Source organism: Mustela lutreola, chromosome 5 (genome assembly GCF_030435805.1).
Source record: "Mustela lutreola isolate mMusLut2 chromosome 5, mMusLut2.pri, whole genome shotgun sequence".
NCBI lineage: Eukaryota > Metazoa > Chordata > Mammalia > Carnivora > Mustelidae > Mustela > Mustela lutreola.
The window spans coordinates 105,307,473-105,326,004 of NC_081294.1; the positions used below are offsets into that span (position 1 = coordinate 105,307,473).

The following is an 18,532-nucleotide window of genomic DNA, read 5'->3' on the forward strand; positions in this document are numbered from 1 at the left end:
GCTCCATGAGAGCAGAGACCTAGTCTGTTTTCTTTGAGGTTATATTTCCTACATCTAGAACAGTGACCGACAGAAATAGGCATGTGATAAGCATTCAAAGTATTTGTTGAATGAAGGAAGGAATGGAAATAATAACCATGTCCATAGTGCTGGGGTGAGGATTGAGTGAGACAAGGAACATAGATTCCAGAGCAAAGGGCTTTCTCAATTAAAATTAACTAACTGGTTTTTTTTTTTTTTTTCTGGTCTTCTTGAGCCCTTTATCAGTTTATTGCAGGATCTGGTTGAGTGTCTACTTTTATTTAGTAGATGCTTGTGTCAATTGGTGTTGTATCAGAGAAACAGAATGAAGAGATTTATTGAAAGGAATTGGCTTATGTGGTTGTGAGAGCTTGCTTGGTCAGTCTAAAATCCATCAGACAGGCAGTCAGGCAGGGTTTGAAAATCTCAAGTAGAAGCTGAAGTCCAGTCCAAGGTGGTATTCCTTCTTCTTCAGAGAAACCTCAGTTCTGTTCTTAAAGCCTTTCAACTGATTGGATCAGGCCTACCCAGATAACTCAGAACACACTCATTTTCTTAAAGTCATCTGATTATTAATCACGTGCACAAAATACCTTTACAGCAACATATAGGTTAGTGTTTGATCCGTAGACTATAGCCAGCCAGAGAAACGTGACCATGACAACATCTCTTTGAACATTTATTTAATTAGTCCATATGTATCATTGGGGGGTGCTTTATTAAACTAGAAATGTAATAAGTTCAGAGTACAGTGGAGGGTTTTGTGATATGTTGCAGATTCCATTCACTTCTTAACCATTTGCGAGCATGTGTTATGTGTCAAGTACTGTATTATATATGAGCTCAAGGAACTCACATTTTGGCCTGAAAGAGAAACAAGTGGCTAGGTACCACAGTTCATTGATTTAGTAGTTATTTATAGGGATAAGTATAGGGATCATCGAGGAGAGACACCTAAGTTTGCTGATCTGTTTAGTAGTGAGTTTTTTTTTTTTAAGGTTTTATTTATTTATGAGAGAGAAAGAAAGAGGCAGACAGAGAGAGGGAGAAGCAGGCTTCCTGCTGAGCAGAGAGCCTGCCACGGGGCTGGATCCCAGGGCCCTGGGATCATTGACCCAAGCTGAAGGCAGATGCCTAACTGACTGAGCCACCCAGGCGTCCCTGAGGTTTTTAAAAATACTATCTTAGCTGAGATAGCATGATGAACAAGAGTTATCTAAGTATAAAGGAAGGGAGAGGATAAGTAGATACCAGGTAGCAGGAATACTGTTTTCTTATCTAGTTGCAGGAAATAATGTTGTATATTGGGGGAATTAAAAATAGCTCAGAATAGATGGGAGATAAACCTGGCACGTGAGTTGGGTGGGGAGAAATGTAGGGTGTTGCTTGTGGAGGACAGGGAAAGAGGAGCTGTGCGCATAAGTTACATTCTGTAGAGTCTTGTAAACTGGGAAAGCTTATTAAGAAGTTGAGCTTTCTCTAGAGTGGTGGTGAGCCAAAGAGGAGGTTTAAAGAGGAAAGTAATTGAATTGGTCAATTTGAACTTTAGAAAGTGTGTTCTCAAATAGTCTTGGCATTTGTGGGGCAGGGATGTGGTACTTGGAGAAATGAAGCCTGGGAGACAAGGTAGAAAGCTGGTGAGTAATGAAGTGGCAGTGTGAAGTCACTATAGTCAAGGGAAAATGAGCAGGTACTGATTGATTGGACCTGGGCCTAGTATTGGAGGTTGAGGGAAAACTCAAGGATTACACAGAGCTTTTTAGATGGTGAGTCATTCAGGAAGAAGAATATAGGCATCAGGGCACCGGGCTGGGTCATTTGCTAGAGCACACAACTTTTACTCTTAGACTTGTGAATTCAAGCTCCACATTGGGAATGGAGCCTAGATACATACATACCTATGTACATAAATATTATATATGTAAGCATATATTATATATATATCTCCAGATATGTATATGGAGAGGGAGAGAGAAGATACATGAGTTGGGAGCAAAGGAAAGAGCTTTAGGCTAATTTCTGGACTTGGGAAGTAATGACTTCTTGATGTAAATGAAGCCTGGAAAGTGGGTGTGGTAGTGAGGTGAGGGTAGAACACACTGCAGATCTGCTGAGGAAAGAATGTGGAGGGACTTTTAACTGGTGGGTGATGGAGGCGTGCGTGGCACAGATGATTAATACAGTCAGAGTGTGGAGACAGTGTTTATTCTCCCGCTGCTGTGTAACTGGCTGCTATGTGCAGCACTCTCAAGTCTCTTATGGTATGCTTTTCCCCCAGGTATGCAATTCTATAAGATCCAACCCATGAAAGGAAGAGTTTTAGAGCTGTGCTGATTGAATGTCAGGCATTCAAAAGAAATATGACTGCTTCCTAAATAAATGTATTAGTATGGGAATTGTGCAGCATACTCTTTTTTTGGTTGACTGTTTTTTTTTTTCTAACCTCGTTGAAGACATTACCAATTAACTCCTTTCATATATGTTCACTGTCAGTCAGTGCAGTACAAGTCCCTGAACTTCTCTGAATCTCATATTCTAATGAAATAGAAATTTAGATGAGATGATTTTCTATATGACTTTATGAAGTACAATAAATGGGGATAATATAATAAGCTAAAATATAATTTGAGCTCAGATTTCATACTTGCAGTGGCAAGTATTTCTCTCTCTCTTTTTTTTTTTTTAAGGATTTTATTTATTTATTTGAGAGAGAATGGGAGCACAAGCATGGGGAGTGGCATAGTCAGAGGAAGAAGCAGCTCCCCGCTGAGCAGGGATCCTGAAATGGGGCTTGATCCCGGACCCTAGGGTCATGACTTGAGCTGAAGGCAGATACTTAACTGACCCAGGTGCCCTGATTTCTCTTACTTTTGATTGAAATTGAGATCCAGTAAAAACACCAGACAAACCGCTGAAAAAGTACGGGCTGTTTCTTCTGTGTGTATGTAGCCATAGTTGCTAGCCACTAGGGGTCAGGCTCTTCATAAACAGTTAATGCCCTCCAAAAGTTCCCAATGCACACGATTTGACTCTAGAATTGATGCATTTTGTTAGACTATTCTGTGTCTCCAGCCCCAGCTAAACATGCTTGGTGTTTACATATTTATTTCAATTTATAATGAATACAATTTTGAGAATTCTTTTGGCATTCTGATTTGGCCTTGCATAATTGGAGTAAGAAAGCATTGAAGTCCCCAGTATGAGTGCTATGGTATCTTTGTTTCCTCCTAGTGCCATTTTTAGTTGACATTTGAAAAAATTGAAATGTAAGAATATCTGTCTCTTCACAGATAAGGGAACAGTTTACCTCTTACCTTTCACAGATTTCTTTAACTTTCACTTTGTTTCTAGAAGTTACTTATTTTTTAAAAAGGTCTTCTTTCTTTAGTAACCAAATAGAATTAAGTAATAGTTTTGGACTAAGGGGTAGGTATTTTCAATCGGTCATAGCAGGGAATCCAGAAATTTCCTTCTTTTAATGGTATATAAGACCCAAAATAACTTAGTATGGAAGAGATAAATAGATGATACATAATTTGTATTCCTTTGGGGACTTACTTTTGAATAATTTTTCTGATGAAATTTAAGAAACTGTTCATAGACATTTGTGTTCACATTAACAAAGTAATGTGTGTTTTTTTAAGCATTTCAAAAGAATTTTAGAAAAAACTTACTTCGGGGTGCCTGAGTGGCTCGGTCGATTAAGCATTTGCCTTCAGCTTGGGTCCCGGCTCAGCTCAGAGTCTGCTTCTCCTTTTGCCTCTTTCCCTATCCGCTCTTGTGTTCTCTCTCTCTCTCTGTCACTCTGTCCCAATAAATAAAATCTTTCAAAAACAAAAAAAGAAAAAACTTATTGTACTTAAAAAAAAAAACAAGTTTACCAGGGTGCCTGGTGGCTCAGTCAGTTAAGTATCTGCTTTCGGCTCAGATCATGATCCTGGAGTCCTGGGATTGAACCCCACATGGGGCTCCCTGCTCAATCGGGAGTCTGCTTCTCCTTCTCCCACTCCTCCTGCTCATGCTCTCTCTCTGTCTCTCTTACTCTCTCAAATAAATCAAATCTTAAAAACACACATACACACACAAGTTTCCCTAAGTGCTTCAAAAATTTTTTAAATGGCAATCTGTCCCTTATGAAAATACCTTTTTTTTTTTAAAGATTTTATTTATTTATTTGACAGACTGAGATCACAAGTAGGCAGAGAGGCAGGCAGAGAGAAGGGGGGAGGCAGGCTCACTGCTGAGCAGAGATCCTGATGCGGGGCTCTATCCCAGGACCCTAGGATCATGACCTGAGCCAAAGGCAGAGGCTTCAACCCACTGAGCCACCCAGGTGCCCCCATTATGAAAATACTTTTGTGTAAGACTATAGAATTTGGGTATTGGTCCAGAATAATGACAAGTCTCATTGATCATTAAATTGGTGTTTTAGTAAATGCTTTGTAAACATAACCTTACATTTAAGTAATAGTCTTCTTAGATTAAAAGTGATGCTTTCACTTTCCTTGAAAGCACTGCTATTGTTCACTCCCTCTTTTCTTTCTTTCTTCTTTTCTTCTTTTTCATTTCTTTCTTTCTTTCTGCTTTATTTGGATCTAGGACAGAATGCTGATAATTTTACTACACTTTTTTTATAGTCACAAATAGGTATACTTCTTTTATCTCTGTCTTTCTCTGAATCATCCAACACTATAATTTTTCCTGATTACAAATTAATTTTAGATGATTCACACTGCCTATTAAAATTCAGGTCCACATACTAGTTATCTTCATCTAAGGGATACACAGTAGGTACAGTGATACCTTTGAATCCCTAGAAAATTGGCACTCTGAGTAAGTTGTTTATATACTGTCCTCAAGTGGTATCCTTAGTATATTCACTTTTTTCTGATTGCCCCCTATTTTTATTTTATTATTCTTTTCCTTAAGTACTTAATAGATCCTGAATCAAGATTGATATGTCTAAATGATTGAAAACCATCTTTACTTAGGCATGTTCAAATTTGTTGGCTCTGCTAATATTTATAATGCTATATACATATGATATTTAATCTAAGTAATCTTTATATGTTAATTTTTAACAAATAATGTCCAGTGTTCATTCATATATTATGTAATTTACCCATTTAAAATATACAATTCATGGTTTTTGATATTAGTTTTTCAAAATATAGCTATATTTATATATATATAAATAATATAAATTTGCCATTTTAATCATTTTTAAATGTTCAATTCAGTGGCATTAATTAAATTCATATTTCTGTATGTATAAATAACTGTAACCGTTATTTAAGACTTTTTTTTATCATGCCAAGCAGTGCTCTGCAGTCATACAACAATTGCTCTCCATTTCCCCCTATAGCCAGCCCGTGGTAAGCTCTCATCTCCTTTCTGCTCCAATGAATCTGACTAGTCTAGATATTTCATATAAGTGGAATTGTTCACTATTTTACTTTTGTATATGGATTATTTCACTTTACATGAAGTTTTCAGGGTTTGTCATGTTGTATGTATCAGTATTTCCTTCCCTTTTCATAGCTGAATAATATTCCATGACATGCATATACTGTATTGCTTTTATTAATCTGTGGATGGGCACTTGGGTTGTTCCCACCTTTTGGCTATTGTAAGTAATGCTACTCTGAATATTGGTGCATGGGAACCCATGTTAATCTCTTTGCTTCAAATTCTTTTGGGTTATACTTAAGAGGAATTACTTGGTGGTCAAATGGTAATTCAGCAATCAGTTTTTTGAGTAACTACCAAACTATTCTCTGCAGTGGCTGTAAATTCCTGTAAGCATTGTGTACTTACTAATTTTTCCACATCCTTGCCAGTATTTGTAATTTTCCATTTTTTCTGATAATAGCCATCTGAGTAGGTGTGAAGTATAGTATGATCACTTTTAATTTTTCAAAAATTTTTTTTTTCCAAAACTGAAACACTTCAGTGTGGTACAAATGATTACATATAGATTCAGGGTTTCCACAAATAGATTTATGCTGTCTTCTAAACTTATTTATTACAGAGATAGGTATTCATATTTTGTATCATCTGTATAAAATCATGTGTATGTATTAATATAAATTTAAATCCTAAAAAAGGCAGAGCACTCAACATTGAGACTTAAAATCAATGAAATGAAATATAAATAAGGAGTTAAAAATAAATAAGCATAATAATATTTTTAACATTTGTTGAGGACATTAAAGTTTTTTCTGTTCTAAATACTTTTTATTTTTCTATTAACTGAATTATAGTTGACATACAATATTATATTAGTTTTGGGTATACAACATAGTGATTCGACATTTATAAACCTTATGGGGACTCCTGGGTGGCTCAAGTGGTTAAGTGTTGGACTCATGAGTTCAGCTTAGGTCGTGATCTCAGGGTTATGAGATTGAGCCCCACTTTGGCCTCTGAGCTTCATGTAATGCCTGCTTAAGATTCTCTCCCTCTCTTTCTGCCCCACCCCCTGCTCACATGCACATACATGTTCTCTCTCTCTTGAAAAAAAATAAAAATAAACATGATAAAATACTTTCCATGATAAGTAGTTACCATCTGTCACCATAAAAGGTTATACAATATTATTGACTATTTCCTATGCTGTCCTTTATATCCCTATGATTTCTTTATTTTGTAATTAGAAGTTAGTACCTCTTCATCCCTTTCGCCTATTTTCCCATCCCTTCACTTCTGTACCACCCCTCCCACTCCCCACCCCCCACCCCCAGCAACCATCATTTTGTACTCTGTATTTGAGTCTCTTTTGGGTTTTTTGTTGTCCGCTCATTTGTTTTGTTTTGTTTTTTTAGATTCTGCATGTAAGTGAAATCATATGGTATTTGTCTTTCTGAGTTCTTTCACTTAGTGTAATACCTTCTAGGTCCACCCATGTTGTTGAAAGTGACAAGATCTCATTCTTTTGGCTGAGTAATATTGCATTGTATATATATACCACGTCTTCTTTATCCATTCATTTGTCAGCAGATACTTAGATTTCTTCTATATCTTGGCTCTTGTAAATAATACAACAGCAATGACAGGCATTCATAAATCTTTCCCAATAAGTGTTTTTGTTTCCCTTGGGTAAATAACCAGAAGTGGAATGACTTAGTGTTTTGAGGAATCTCTATACTGTTTTCCAAAAGTTGCTGTACCAATTTACATGCCCACCAATAGTTCAGCAAGGTTCCCTTTCCCCCACATTTTTGTCAACACTTGTTATTTCTCGTCTTTTTGAGGATAGCCTTTGTGACTGGTGTGAGGTGATATCTCATTGTGGTTTTGATTTGTATTTGGTGATTAGTGATATTGAGCATCTTTTCATATAGCTATTGGCTATTTGTTGTCTTTGGGAAAATGTCTATTCAGGTTCTTCTGCCCATTTTTTTAATTGATTTTTTTTTGAGTTGTATTGATTCTTTGTATATTTTGGATATTAGCCTCTTATCATTTGTATTATTTGCACATATCTTCTCCCATTCAGTAGATATTGCCTTTTCATTTTGTTGGTTTCCTTCACTGAGAAAAAGCTTTTTAGTTTGATGTAGTCCCATTTGTTTATTTTTGTTTTTATTACACTTTCCTAAGGAGACATATCCAAGAAAATATTGCTAAGATTAATGTCCAAGAGTTTACCTGTGTTTTCCTTTAGGATTTTTATGGTTTCAAGTCTTATATTATGTGTTTAATCCATTTTGAATTTATTTTTATATATGGTGAAAGAAAGTGGTCCGCTTTCATTCTTTTGCATGTGACTGTCCAGTTTTACCAACACCGTTTATTGAAGAGACTGTCTTTTCCCCACTATATATTCTTGCCTTCTCTGTCACAGATTAAGTAACCATATAAAAATGGGCTTATTTCTGGGCTCTGTATGATGTTCCATTATTCTATGTGTCTCTTTTTGCCCCAGTACTGTACTGTTTTGATTACCATAGCTTTGTAGTAGAGCTTGGATCTGGAATTGTGATACTTACAGTATCACAAGTTTCTTTCTTTCTCAAGTTTGCTTTGGCTATTTGGGTTCTTTTGTGGTTCTGTATAAATGTTAGGATTATTTTGATTCTGTAAAAAACACTGTTGGTATTCTGATAGGGATTGCAATGAGTTTTTTAATTGCTTTGGATAGTTTAGACATTTCAACAGTATTCTTCAAGTCCCTGAGCATGTTCTGTCTTTACATTTGTTTGTATCAGCATCATTTCATTTCCTCAGTGTCTTACTGTTTTCATTATATGGGTCTTTTACCTCCTTGGTTAAGTTTATTCCTAGGGTGTTTTTTTTTTTTTTTCCTTTTTTTGGTGTAATAGTAAATGGAATTACGTTTTTAGTTCTCTTTCTGCTAGTTTATTATTAGTGTATAAATTTCCATATATTAATTTTCTGTCTTGCAACTTCATTGCATTCATTTAATCTAACAGTTTTTTGGTGGAGTCTTTAGGATTTTCTATATATATTACCATGTTATTTGTGAATAGTAACAGAATGGATGCCTTTTTTTTTTTTCTTTTGCTTGCCTGATTTTTGTGGCTGGGACTTCCAGTACTGTGTGAAATAAAAAAGGCAGGAATGGACATCCTTGTATTATTACTCATCTTAGAGGAAAAGTTTTCACTTTTTCACCACTGAGTATGATGTTAACTGCAGATTTGTCTTATATGGCCTTTATTATGTTGAAGTATGCCCCTCTCTTTACCCACTTTATTGAGAGTTTTTAATATGAATGATGTTGGATTTTGTGAAGTGATTTCTCTGCATCTATTGAGATAATCATATGATTTTTATCGTTCATTTTGTTAATCTGGTGTATCGTGTTGATTGATTTGAAGATACTGAACCATTTTTGATCTTGGGAATAAATCTTACATGGTCATGGTGAAGATCCTTTTAATGTATTGCTGAATCTGGTTTGCTAATTTTTTTTTTTTTTTTTTTTGAGGATTTTTGCCTTTATGTTCATCAGGAATATTGGCCTGTAATATTCTTTTTTTTTTGTAATGTCTTTGGTTTTGGATACCAAATGAGTAATGCTGACCTTATAAAATGAATTTGGAAGCATTCCTTCTCCTCAGTTTTTCAGACTTTTTGAGAAGCCTAAGTATTAGCTCTTTCTTAAATGTTTGATAGAACTCATCTGTGAAGCCACCTGGTCCTCAACTTTTGTTTGTTGGGAGTTTTTTATTATTTGTTCATTTTCATTACTAGTAATCAGTCTGTTTAGATCTTCTATTTATTCCTGATTTAGTCTTGGAAGATTTGTATGTTTTTAGGAGTTTATCCATTTCATCTAGGTTGTCCCGTTCGTTGGCGTATAATTTTTCATAGTAGTCTTAACAATCTCTTTTATTTCTGTAGTGTTGGATATAATTTGTCCTCTTTTGTATTTTATTTTTTAAAAAAGATTTTACTTATTTATTTGACAGAGAGAGAAAGAGAATAAGCAGGGGGAGCAGCAGAGGGAGAGGGAGAAGCAGGCTTCCTGCTGAGCAGGGAGCCCCATATGGGACTCGATCCCAAGAGCCCAGGATCATGACCTGAGCCAAAGGCAGACACTTAACTGTGCTACCCAGGCACCCTGTTTCTGATTTTATTTATTTGAGTCCTCTCTCTTTTTTGCTTGATGTGTCTGGAAAGATTTATCAATTTTGTTTATCTTTTCAAAGAATCAGTTTTTGGTTTCATAGATTTTTTTTTCTTGTTTTTGTCTCTACTGTGTCTGTTTCCAATCTAATCTTTATTATTTCCTTGATTCTACTAACTTTGGGCATTGTTACTTGGTTGGTTTTTAGTGCCTTTACGGGTAAGGTTAAATGGTTTGAGACTTTTTTGGTTTCCTTGAGGTAGGCTTGAATAGCTTTAAACTTTTTTTTGAGGTTTTCTTTTGCTTTGTCTGAAAGATTTTGAACTGCTTTGTTTCCATTTTCATTTGTCTGAATGTATTTTTTTTTATTTCCTTTTTGATTTCTTTGTTGACACATTGGTTGTTTGGTAGCATGTTTAGCCTCCGTGTATTTGTGTTTTTGCCTAGTTTTTGTAATTGATTTCTAGTTTAAAACCATTGTAGTCAGAAAAGATACTTGATATGATTTCAGTTTTCTTAAATTTATTGAGATTTGTTTTATGGCTTAATATGTAAGCCTGGAGAATGTTCCATGTATACTTGAAGAGAATGTGTGTTGTGCTGTTCTTGATGAGGTGTTCTGTGTATATTCAGTCCATCTAGCCTAATGTGTCCTTAAAGCCATTCGTTCCTTGATTGATTTTCTGCCTGAATGATCTATCTATTGATGTAAGTGGATTTGTTAAAAGTTCCCTAGTATGTTCACTTTTAAAACAGCCTGTATGTGCAATTTACTTTGTAACACAGTTACAGCCAGCTAGAGCAGGGTTGTACTTCTTTGGTAACTTTATAAATAGGGTAATTTGGGGCCATTTGTTTAATCCCTAACAGATAAGTAATTAATTATATAGTGGCTTCTACTGCAAGTCACTATGTTTGTTTGTTTGTTTGCTTGTTTTTTTTTTTTAAAGTAAGCTCTGCACTCAGTGTGGAGCTTGAACTAATTACCCCAAGATCAAGAGTTGCATGCTCTATGACTGAGCCAAACAGGTGCCCCAGCAAGTTACTGTGTCTTAAAGGGGTTATGGTAGTGAGTGGAAATTAGCCTTTTCCTTCAAGGAACCAAAGTCATGTGGCATTTAAGACATGTATACCTACAAGCCCTACAAACGAAAAAGCATGTGCTATGCATGGTATTAGAGGTGCTCATAATAGGGAGAGCCAGAGCTAGATCAGGCAGAAAAAGGACAGCAGTAAAGAGATAGGCCTTGAAGGATGAGTGCAATTTCAATAGTGTGAAATTAGACCATTAATTCAGGAGGTTCCCGAAGGGGTATCTGACCCCGATCTATGGGCAGTTTCACAGATGGTTTATTGGAAATGGTTTAATTGAAAACGTTAGACTAAGAGATTGATTTTTTTTTTTTTTAAACTCAAAACAAGAATCAAAATTCTGAAAATTCATTTCTTTGGTTTTTTTTTCCCCTAATTTTTAAAAAAAGTTAAAATAATTCTGGCATAGCAGGCATCTTATATTTATAAAAGCATTATTTCTTGAAATTATATTCTGTAAGCTTTGATGGAAATGTGTGTTTGGACTATTTTAAGTACTATACCATGGTTCTTTACTTTCCATGGTATATAGTACATAATTTTTTGTGTCATATACTACCACAGTATATACTGGAATATTTTTGAAGATACACTAAGGAAGCAAGATTCCTTTCTGGAGTTGTGTGTTGGCTATGACACTTCTACAAATATTTAAAAATAAATTTTAATTTTTATTACATATTTACATAATTCTCATTTGATCCTTAGGAAAACACTGAGAGACAGGGCAACAAATACTCTTGTTTCATGGGAAGTAAACTTGAGGGGTTTTTTGTTTCTTGTTTCTTAAGAAATATTTATTTGAGAGTGAGAGAGAACATGAGAGGGGGGTGGGTCAGAGGGAGGAGAAGACTCCCCACTGAGAGGGGAGCCCGAAGTGGGCCTGGATCCTGGAATTCCCAAGGCAAATGCTCAACCCTCAACCAACTGAGCCACCCAGGTACCCCTAAACGTGAGGTTTTGAGTGGTGACCAGCCCGGTGGAAAGTAGTGGAAACAGTAGATACAAAATCTAGTGTTCTTTGTGTGTTGCTCCTAGAACTAAGTATTTAGGTTAATGCAGTTCTCATAACTGGAAGGATAGCAAGTACTTAAGCTGTTTGGTTTTTAAAAATTATAATATTTTATCTTAAAGCTTTGTCTCTGATTTTATAAGGAATGTGAGCTATCAGTAGGTATCACTCCTGAAACATATCAGGGAAATGATGAGCTTTTTGAGATGGTGATACTTAGAATTACCCTGTCATGTTGTTGGAGCACTGAGGAAAAAGAATCACCCTTTTCACATGGATATAATGGATTTCATACAGCATTTGAGCATTATGCACTGAATACATACGTAATCTTTTCCCTCTAGGTTGCCCTCTGAGTCTGTATAGATTTGGACTACTGAGAAATGTGTGCTCTTCTACCTTTATTTTGCCCTGCTCTGGGGCTATGCATTACATTTATAAAGTAATGAAATAAGAAATCTATTGGATATGTAACAGCAGGCACTCAGTTTAAAACACATTTGGGAAAGGAAATAACAAAGCAAGTTAGAACAAATATTTGTTTATTACATGCCCAAAAACTTTAGGGGAAGGAGGAGAGACAGACAAGTGAACTGTAGTGCCTTTGCACTGTAACAGGGTCTAATAAGTAAAGGTTTATTAGATTTCTACAACATACTTCATTTTCTTGGACCTAATCATATGAACTCTGTTTTGAGACCATTTTCTTGAACAAAGGAGTGGTCAATTATCTGTATCTTTTATGTTCCACAGAAAACTTGGTTTTAAAAATGGATTAGGGGGGCACCTGGGTGGCTCAGTGGGTTAAAGCCTCTGCCTTTGGCTCAGGTCATAATCCCAGGGTCCTGGGATCGAGCCCCGCATCAGGCTCTCTGCTCAGCAGAGAGCCTGCTTCCTCCTCTCTCTCTGCCTGCATCTCCACGTACTTGTGATCTCTGCCTGTCAAATAAATAAATTCTTTAAAAAAAAAAAAAAAGGATTAGGGCACTTGGGTGGCTAAGTCTGTTGAGCATCTTACTCTGGGTTTTGGCTCAAGTCACCATCTCAGGGTTGTGGGATGGAGCCCTGCATTGGGCTCTGTTTAGCGAGGAGTCTGCTTGAGATTCTTTCTCTCCCTCTGCTCCTACTCCCACTCGCTTGCTCTCTCTCAAATAATAATTTTTATTTTTGTTTAAATTTAAATTTATTTAAATTTTATTTAAATTTAATATGTTATTTTTATTTAAATTTTAAATAATTTTTTAAAAGAATTAAAATAATTACTTATGATTCTGAAAATTCCCAACATGAAGAAATGCTTTTGAAGATGTTGATCACAGTTACAGAACAGGAAGTGATCATGTGATGGAATGACATTTGACAAACTGGACTATTATGAAAATTAATATTTCAGATCTCTTTGTGTTTATAAGCAAGGATCAGCAAATTTGTTTGGAACCATTTTTGTGTGCTATAACACACAAAGTTTGAGTAATCCATAAAGATTATCCCTGGAGAGAGAAGGGAATACAAAAGAGATATATTATAACATTCAGTTAACCAACAAGGAAAAAAGTCATTTTGTCATCATTCTCTCAAAGTATTAAAAGAATTAAATTATGATAGTGCTATAGTACCAGAAGAAAAAAATTTTAGGGTTTATCTAAAGTGTACTTGTCATTGCTCTCTTTTATTCCCTGACCCTTTTACACTTTGTCCCACTATAAGATGGCTTTTGCCTTCACCACTATGTTAGAAGAACTTAGGGCTGTCTGGATATTTTTTATGTTCCACCCTGGGCAGCTCTTCATTCTTTAATGTGGCTTTCTTCCCGTGGCACCTGTGGAAAAAGTCTTTGGCTTTTCCCATCCTCTTTTAATTATTCCTTGTTATTGTAGGCACCTCCTAAATATTGGTATCTTAACAGACTTTATTTGGTCCTTGACATTTTTTCTTTTTTTCCTCCATGGACCATTTTATTTATTTATGTCAGACAGAGTTGTGGCTGTCACTGATGTGGCATTGATTTTCAAGTTCTTGTTTCCTGCCCATTCCTCTCTTGAGCTCCAAACCAAATCTTCACCTGCCTACTGTACCAGTTCTAGAGTAGGTATCCAGTAAACATCTGTGGAATGAATGTTCGAATGTTTAGAACTTAGCGTCTCCTTTCCCCTCTAAGCCAACCTGTCTTGTCTACTCTCTGTTTTCTTGAAACAACTTCAGTGTATCTAAGCTTGACTTGAAAATCTTTGATTCATTCTCCTTTTCCTCATTCCATATTTACCCCACAAGTATCAGTTCCTATCCAGGATTGGGAAAAAGACTGACTTGGGTGCTGCCCCAATGTTCTAAACCTGCTTTAAATTGCATTTCAGCCAGGCTTCATTTAGACCTCATCAGAATGCAGTGTAAGTTCCCTTTGTCTCTTCCTGCCTCTCCCAAGTTTGTAGGCATGTAATTAATAAATATTCTAACTTGTTTTATTATTTCTTTTCCCAAACTTACATTAAATTGGCTGATGTTATATTGTTGCACTTCATAGTTTATGCAGCTTGAAATGTATGCTAATTGAGGTTTTTTTTAACCTTACTCTTGCAAATAAATCCCGAAGATTTAAGTGATAAATCAGTATGGGTGGACAGTTCCCAAAAGTTTTTCCATGTAAATCCTTTAGGACTTCACTGTACACAAAAAGTAAAATGGTATATAGAGTGAGAGAGGATAGCAGAAGTATCATTTTAAGAACATGAGTAGTGCTTGATATATTAAATGATAAAATCATATCATTTTATTGTAATAGGGTTAGTAGTTTATATGTAACCAACATAGAAATAGATAAGGTATTATTCTTTTTGAATTGTCTTTGGTAGTAAATTAATAAATTCTGAATGTCTCTTGTGTTTAAACCATTCTCTGTAGTATCTTAAATAAGCAGGTACAGTGGGAAACATAACCTTTTGCACTTGGTTAAGAAGTTTTAAAATTTATTTTTGGTTTGGCAAAAGCATAAGTACCTCTTCTGCATTGGGGATTAAGTGGAAAAGACTGTTAGGAAAATACTTTAATACAATATGGTATGCTAGTGTGGTTGGTGGCTGATGTTCTTGACCTTAGGAATCGTGACTACAGTCTAGTCCTTTTATCTCTGGATAAGGTTGAGATTAATGGAAGAGTTGCTGAAAATGACTGTATAGATTACCACTTACCTTGTCCCACTTTTTTGTGCCTCCATAGGTACATGGACTATACCGCACAACAGGTGCTAGTTTTGAGAAAGCCCAACAAGAATTTGCAACAGGTGTGATGTCCAACAAAACTGTCCAGACTGCAGCTGCAAATGCAGCTTCAAGTGCAGCAACTAGTGCGGCTCAGAATGCTTTCAAGGGTAACCAGATTTAGAGAGCCCTCCGAAAACACACTGGTACCTTCCGACTGTACTTTTCTCTAGTTACTGTATTCTATAAATATTTTTATGTTCAAAACAGTACACACGGCATGTATATTTCCTGTTCACTTGTGCATGGGCTAAGACCAGAAAAACTTTCTTGTCTTACTACTTACCTAGCAATTTAATATTTTGGTGCCCCCTGCAGAAAAAAATATCACATGCTAAATACATATTCTCCATATTTTTTGGAGGATGAATGTTCAGCAAATTTTTTCAGTGTTGACACACTGAAATTAATATGGTACTTACGATTAAAAATACATTTAGTACTAGCTGCAGTCTTTCTTTCAAGAATCTTAGACTTAAGGATTACATATTGGAGCATTAAGGTGATACTTCATTCTGTTTTCCCCATTTATATTGGAAGAAATAGGCCATCAGGGACTTAGGGATTTTAAAAATTGGCTTGCTTTTTAGCAGTTTTAGTCACCAGTGAAGAGCCTGTGTGCATTTTGTAGTAGATCATGTAAATTTTATCCTTTTATTTTTGTTCCTTTTTTCTTTTTTAGAGTAGTTGATATTTTGGTATCAATCTCTGATCTTGCATGGGCACCACATTTCTTAAAAGAATTAGTATTTTGGCTTCTGCACTGCTTATGGTTGTAGGATTAGGGAGTGCTGATAGAATCAAAGAAGTGGTATTCTGCAATAGTTTTTTTTTTTTTTTAATAAAAATTTATCAGGATGCAATGTGAGAACATAATGTGCAGTGCATTATCCAAAAAAGGGTAGATAATAAATGGAATAGAATGTAGTAATGATAATACTGTTTTTTTTTTTTTTAATTTTCAGTATTCGTATCATAGTAGAATATTACTGTATGGAAACTTTGGTATATTCTTGTGGCTACTCATTTTAACTGAATTGAGATTGTGTTTGGCAGCTCTTTTTTGGGGAGTGTGTAATTTTTAACAGAGGTATTAAAGTCTAGACTAACTCTTTGTCCAGAAAGAACATACAGTATTTCAGGGAATTTTTCTTGTAGCCCCTCATCTGTAGTGGGATCAAAAAGAAAAAGACGCCGTTGGTTCGCATATACTTGACTCCCTAACAAACCTCAGTCTTTCAATTTTTGAGACAGACTGAATATATTAAAACTTTTCAGCAATAGAAGAAACATTTAACCTGCACCAAACAAGAAAATACAAATATAGATAACTGCATTATGTCTACAACCATATTAAAATTGTTATTATGCACCATAGGATATAATTCTTACAGTATACTTGGTTTGAAACTTTGAATCATTTTTAATACTGATTAAATGACTCAAAGACATTTCTAAAGTCATTATATACTGTGTTTTGGAAGTCATTAGCTACTTAAGGTTGCAGAATAATCAGTGATTTATTCAACTTGACTTTAAATAAGGATAGTCTATTGGATTATATTATTTGAGACTGCAGAACCTTTTTAAAAAGAATCAAATGGGCATAAATGCTTAAATCACTTTAATTGTTTTCCCCAAATCTGGAGATGAATGAATTTCATGATGGGAGTGGGATGATGACTTCTATTTATGAGATAAACTTTGTGTGATACTAGGTCACATGGATTCATCTAGATGGTGTTTACCTTTGGTTTATTTGGGATTTATTGAAGTAATATACTTAGAAGATATTTCCTTTATCCTGATTAAAATAGGGTTCAAAATATGAAGTTAAAGCTGTTTTTATGAATATTTCTGATCAGTGGTAATCTCCCTGTTTTCTCAAATAAGCCACTTCAAGTTTGTCAGATTCTACAATCATACTGAAAATCTGATTTATCACAGTGTGCTTTACTGAGTGTGTATTTTACAAACATTCAAAACATTAACCACAAAATATAATAGGAGTACTTATGTTCATCATTAATTTATATCTCAAGTCCAAATATTTCTCTCTTTTTGTTTTCAACTACAAATGAATATAGAGTCTTGAAAAATACTGAGATACTTTCCTTCAAAAATAGGAAGGCTTCTGTCTTGTAGAAGTCCCCAAAGGTAGCATTGTTAAGTAGCAAATAATTAAAAACAACAGTACCTTTTGGTGTGTGGATAGAGATGTTTTAAAATCTATTTCCTTGGGCTCATACACGTTTATGAGAGAAAATTGTTTTTTGAAAACAAATGTGTATTAAAATGATGGCAATACTAACAGTTTGATAAGGTATAGGGCTTTTAAATTCTTACATTCTTTATTCTCCTAACAATAATGGGTAAATGGTCACATTTTCCAGCAAGAGATTGACATTTGTTAATATTTTATATTCAGTACTAACGTTACCAGTATCACAGTCATGAATTGGTCTTCATTGGTGTAAGCATTCATGTCTTTTTTTCAGTTTGTAATATTAAATTGTGGCTATTTTATTTCAAACTAAAATTTGAACACTGGAAAATCATTGCTCAGTGATTTGTAATTTGGGACTTGGATTATTTATCTAGGGATGTTTGTATATTTTGTCAGTGAGTAATATTGCGCTGCCATCATAATGAGCGTCATGGTTCTCTATAAATGCCCTCCATCTGTCCCTCTAATGTTGCATGTTTTCAGTGGTTTGGAAGTTTTGTATATTTATTGTATTAACACAGAGTGTCATAAAATAAAATGCTGTTTACTGGATGTTAGTTTGTCTAATTTTAAATATGATATTAGCATTTCAGAGGTAGAGATTATGCTGTGGGCTTAATGTATATAGAAATGTCACATTTAATTTTTAAAGAATCTTTGTATAATTCTATCATGTGCTGAACAAAATAAATAATATAAAAGGCTTCATTAAAAACAGAGCAACATGAAATGACAATTTTTCTGTTGGATTAGACTTTTTAGGTGATAGAACATGAGCTTCACTCATATTTTGATCACTTTAAGGTCAAAATACACATACCATCTAGAAGTTAGTGAGATTCAAAATGGAAAACCTGTTTGGTGGTTCAGGTTTTTCCTGTGTGTTAAAAATGGATGCCTCTGTACTAGTATTGTATTGATTAGCTTAAACTTGTGTTCTGTTTCCTAACCTAGCTACCTGTTGCTATTTTATGTACTGATGAAGGTACCTATTTGTGTATTATTGGATTTTTCACTTGGGTTATCTAAAGAGGATGTAAAAATCTAAAATGTTCTTGGTGAATCTTATTTTGAGCAATATGTGTTAAATTAAAATAGGAACAGCATTTTTAATTTTCTGGGTGTTATCTAAATGAGTTTGGATTTTTAATGGATATATCTTCTATAAATCGTGTTGAGCTAATGTATAGTTGACATTTTATGGGGAATTTATGTTAAATGGAGTTTATTTCTATAATTTATTTGTGCTAGTATAATGCTCTCATAGTTATTGCTGTATCTTTTTCTGAAAATGCTGACACATTAACATTTAATTTTATATCTTTACTGGT

At 34.8% G+C, this 18,532-nt stretch overlaps 1 protein-coding gene across 1 annotated transcript in view; it reads left to right on the top strand.

The window, feature by feature from the left end:
- Window positions 1–17,753, top strand: part of SCAMP1 (secretory carrier membrane protein 1) — a 115,806-nt gene extending 98,053 nt beyond the window's left edge. The window contains exon 9 of the mRNA XM_059175308.1: window positions 14,934–17,753. Coding sequence (XP_059031291.1) covers window positions 14,934–15,098 — 165 coding nt within the window. The 3' untranslated portion in view covers window positions 15,099–17,753. The remainder of the gene's footprint in view (window positions 1–14,933) is intronic.
- The last annotated feature ends 779 nt before the right edge of the window (window positions 17,754–18,532 follow it).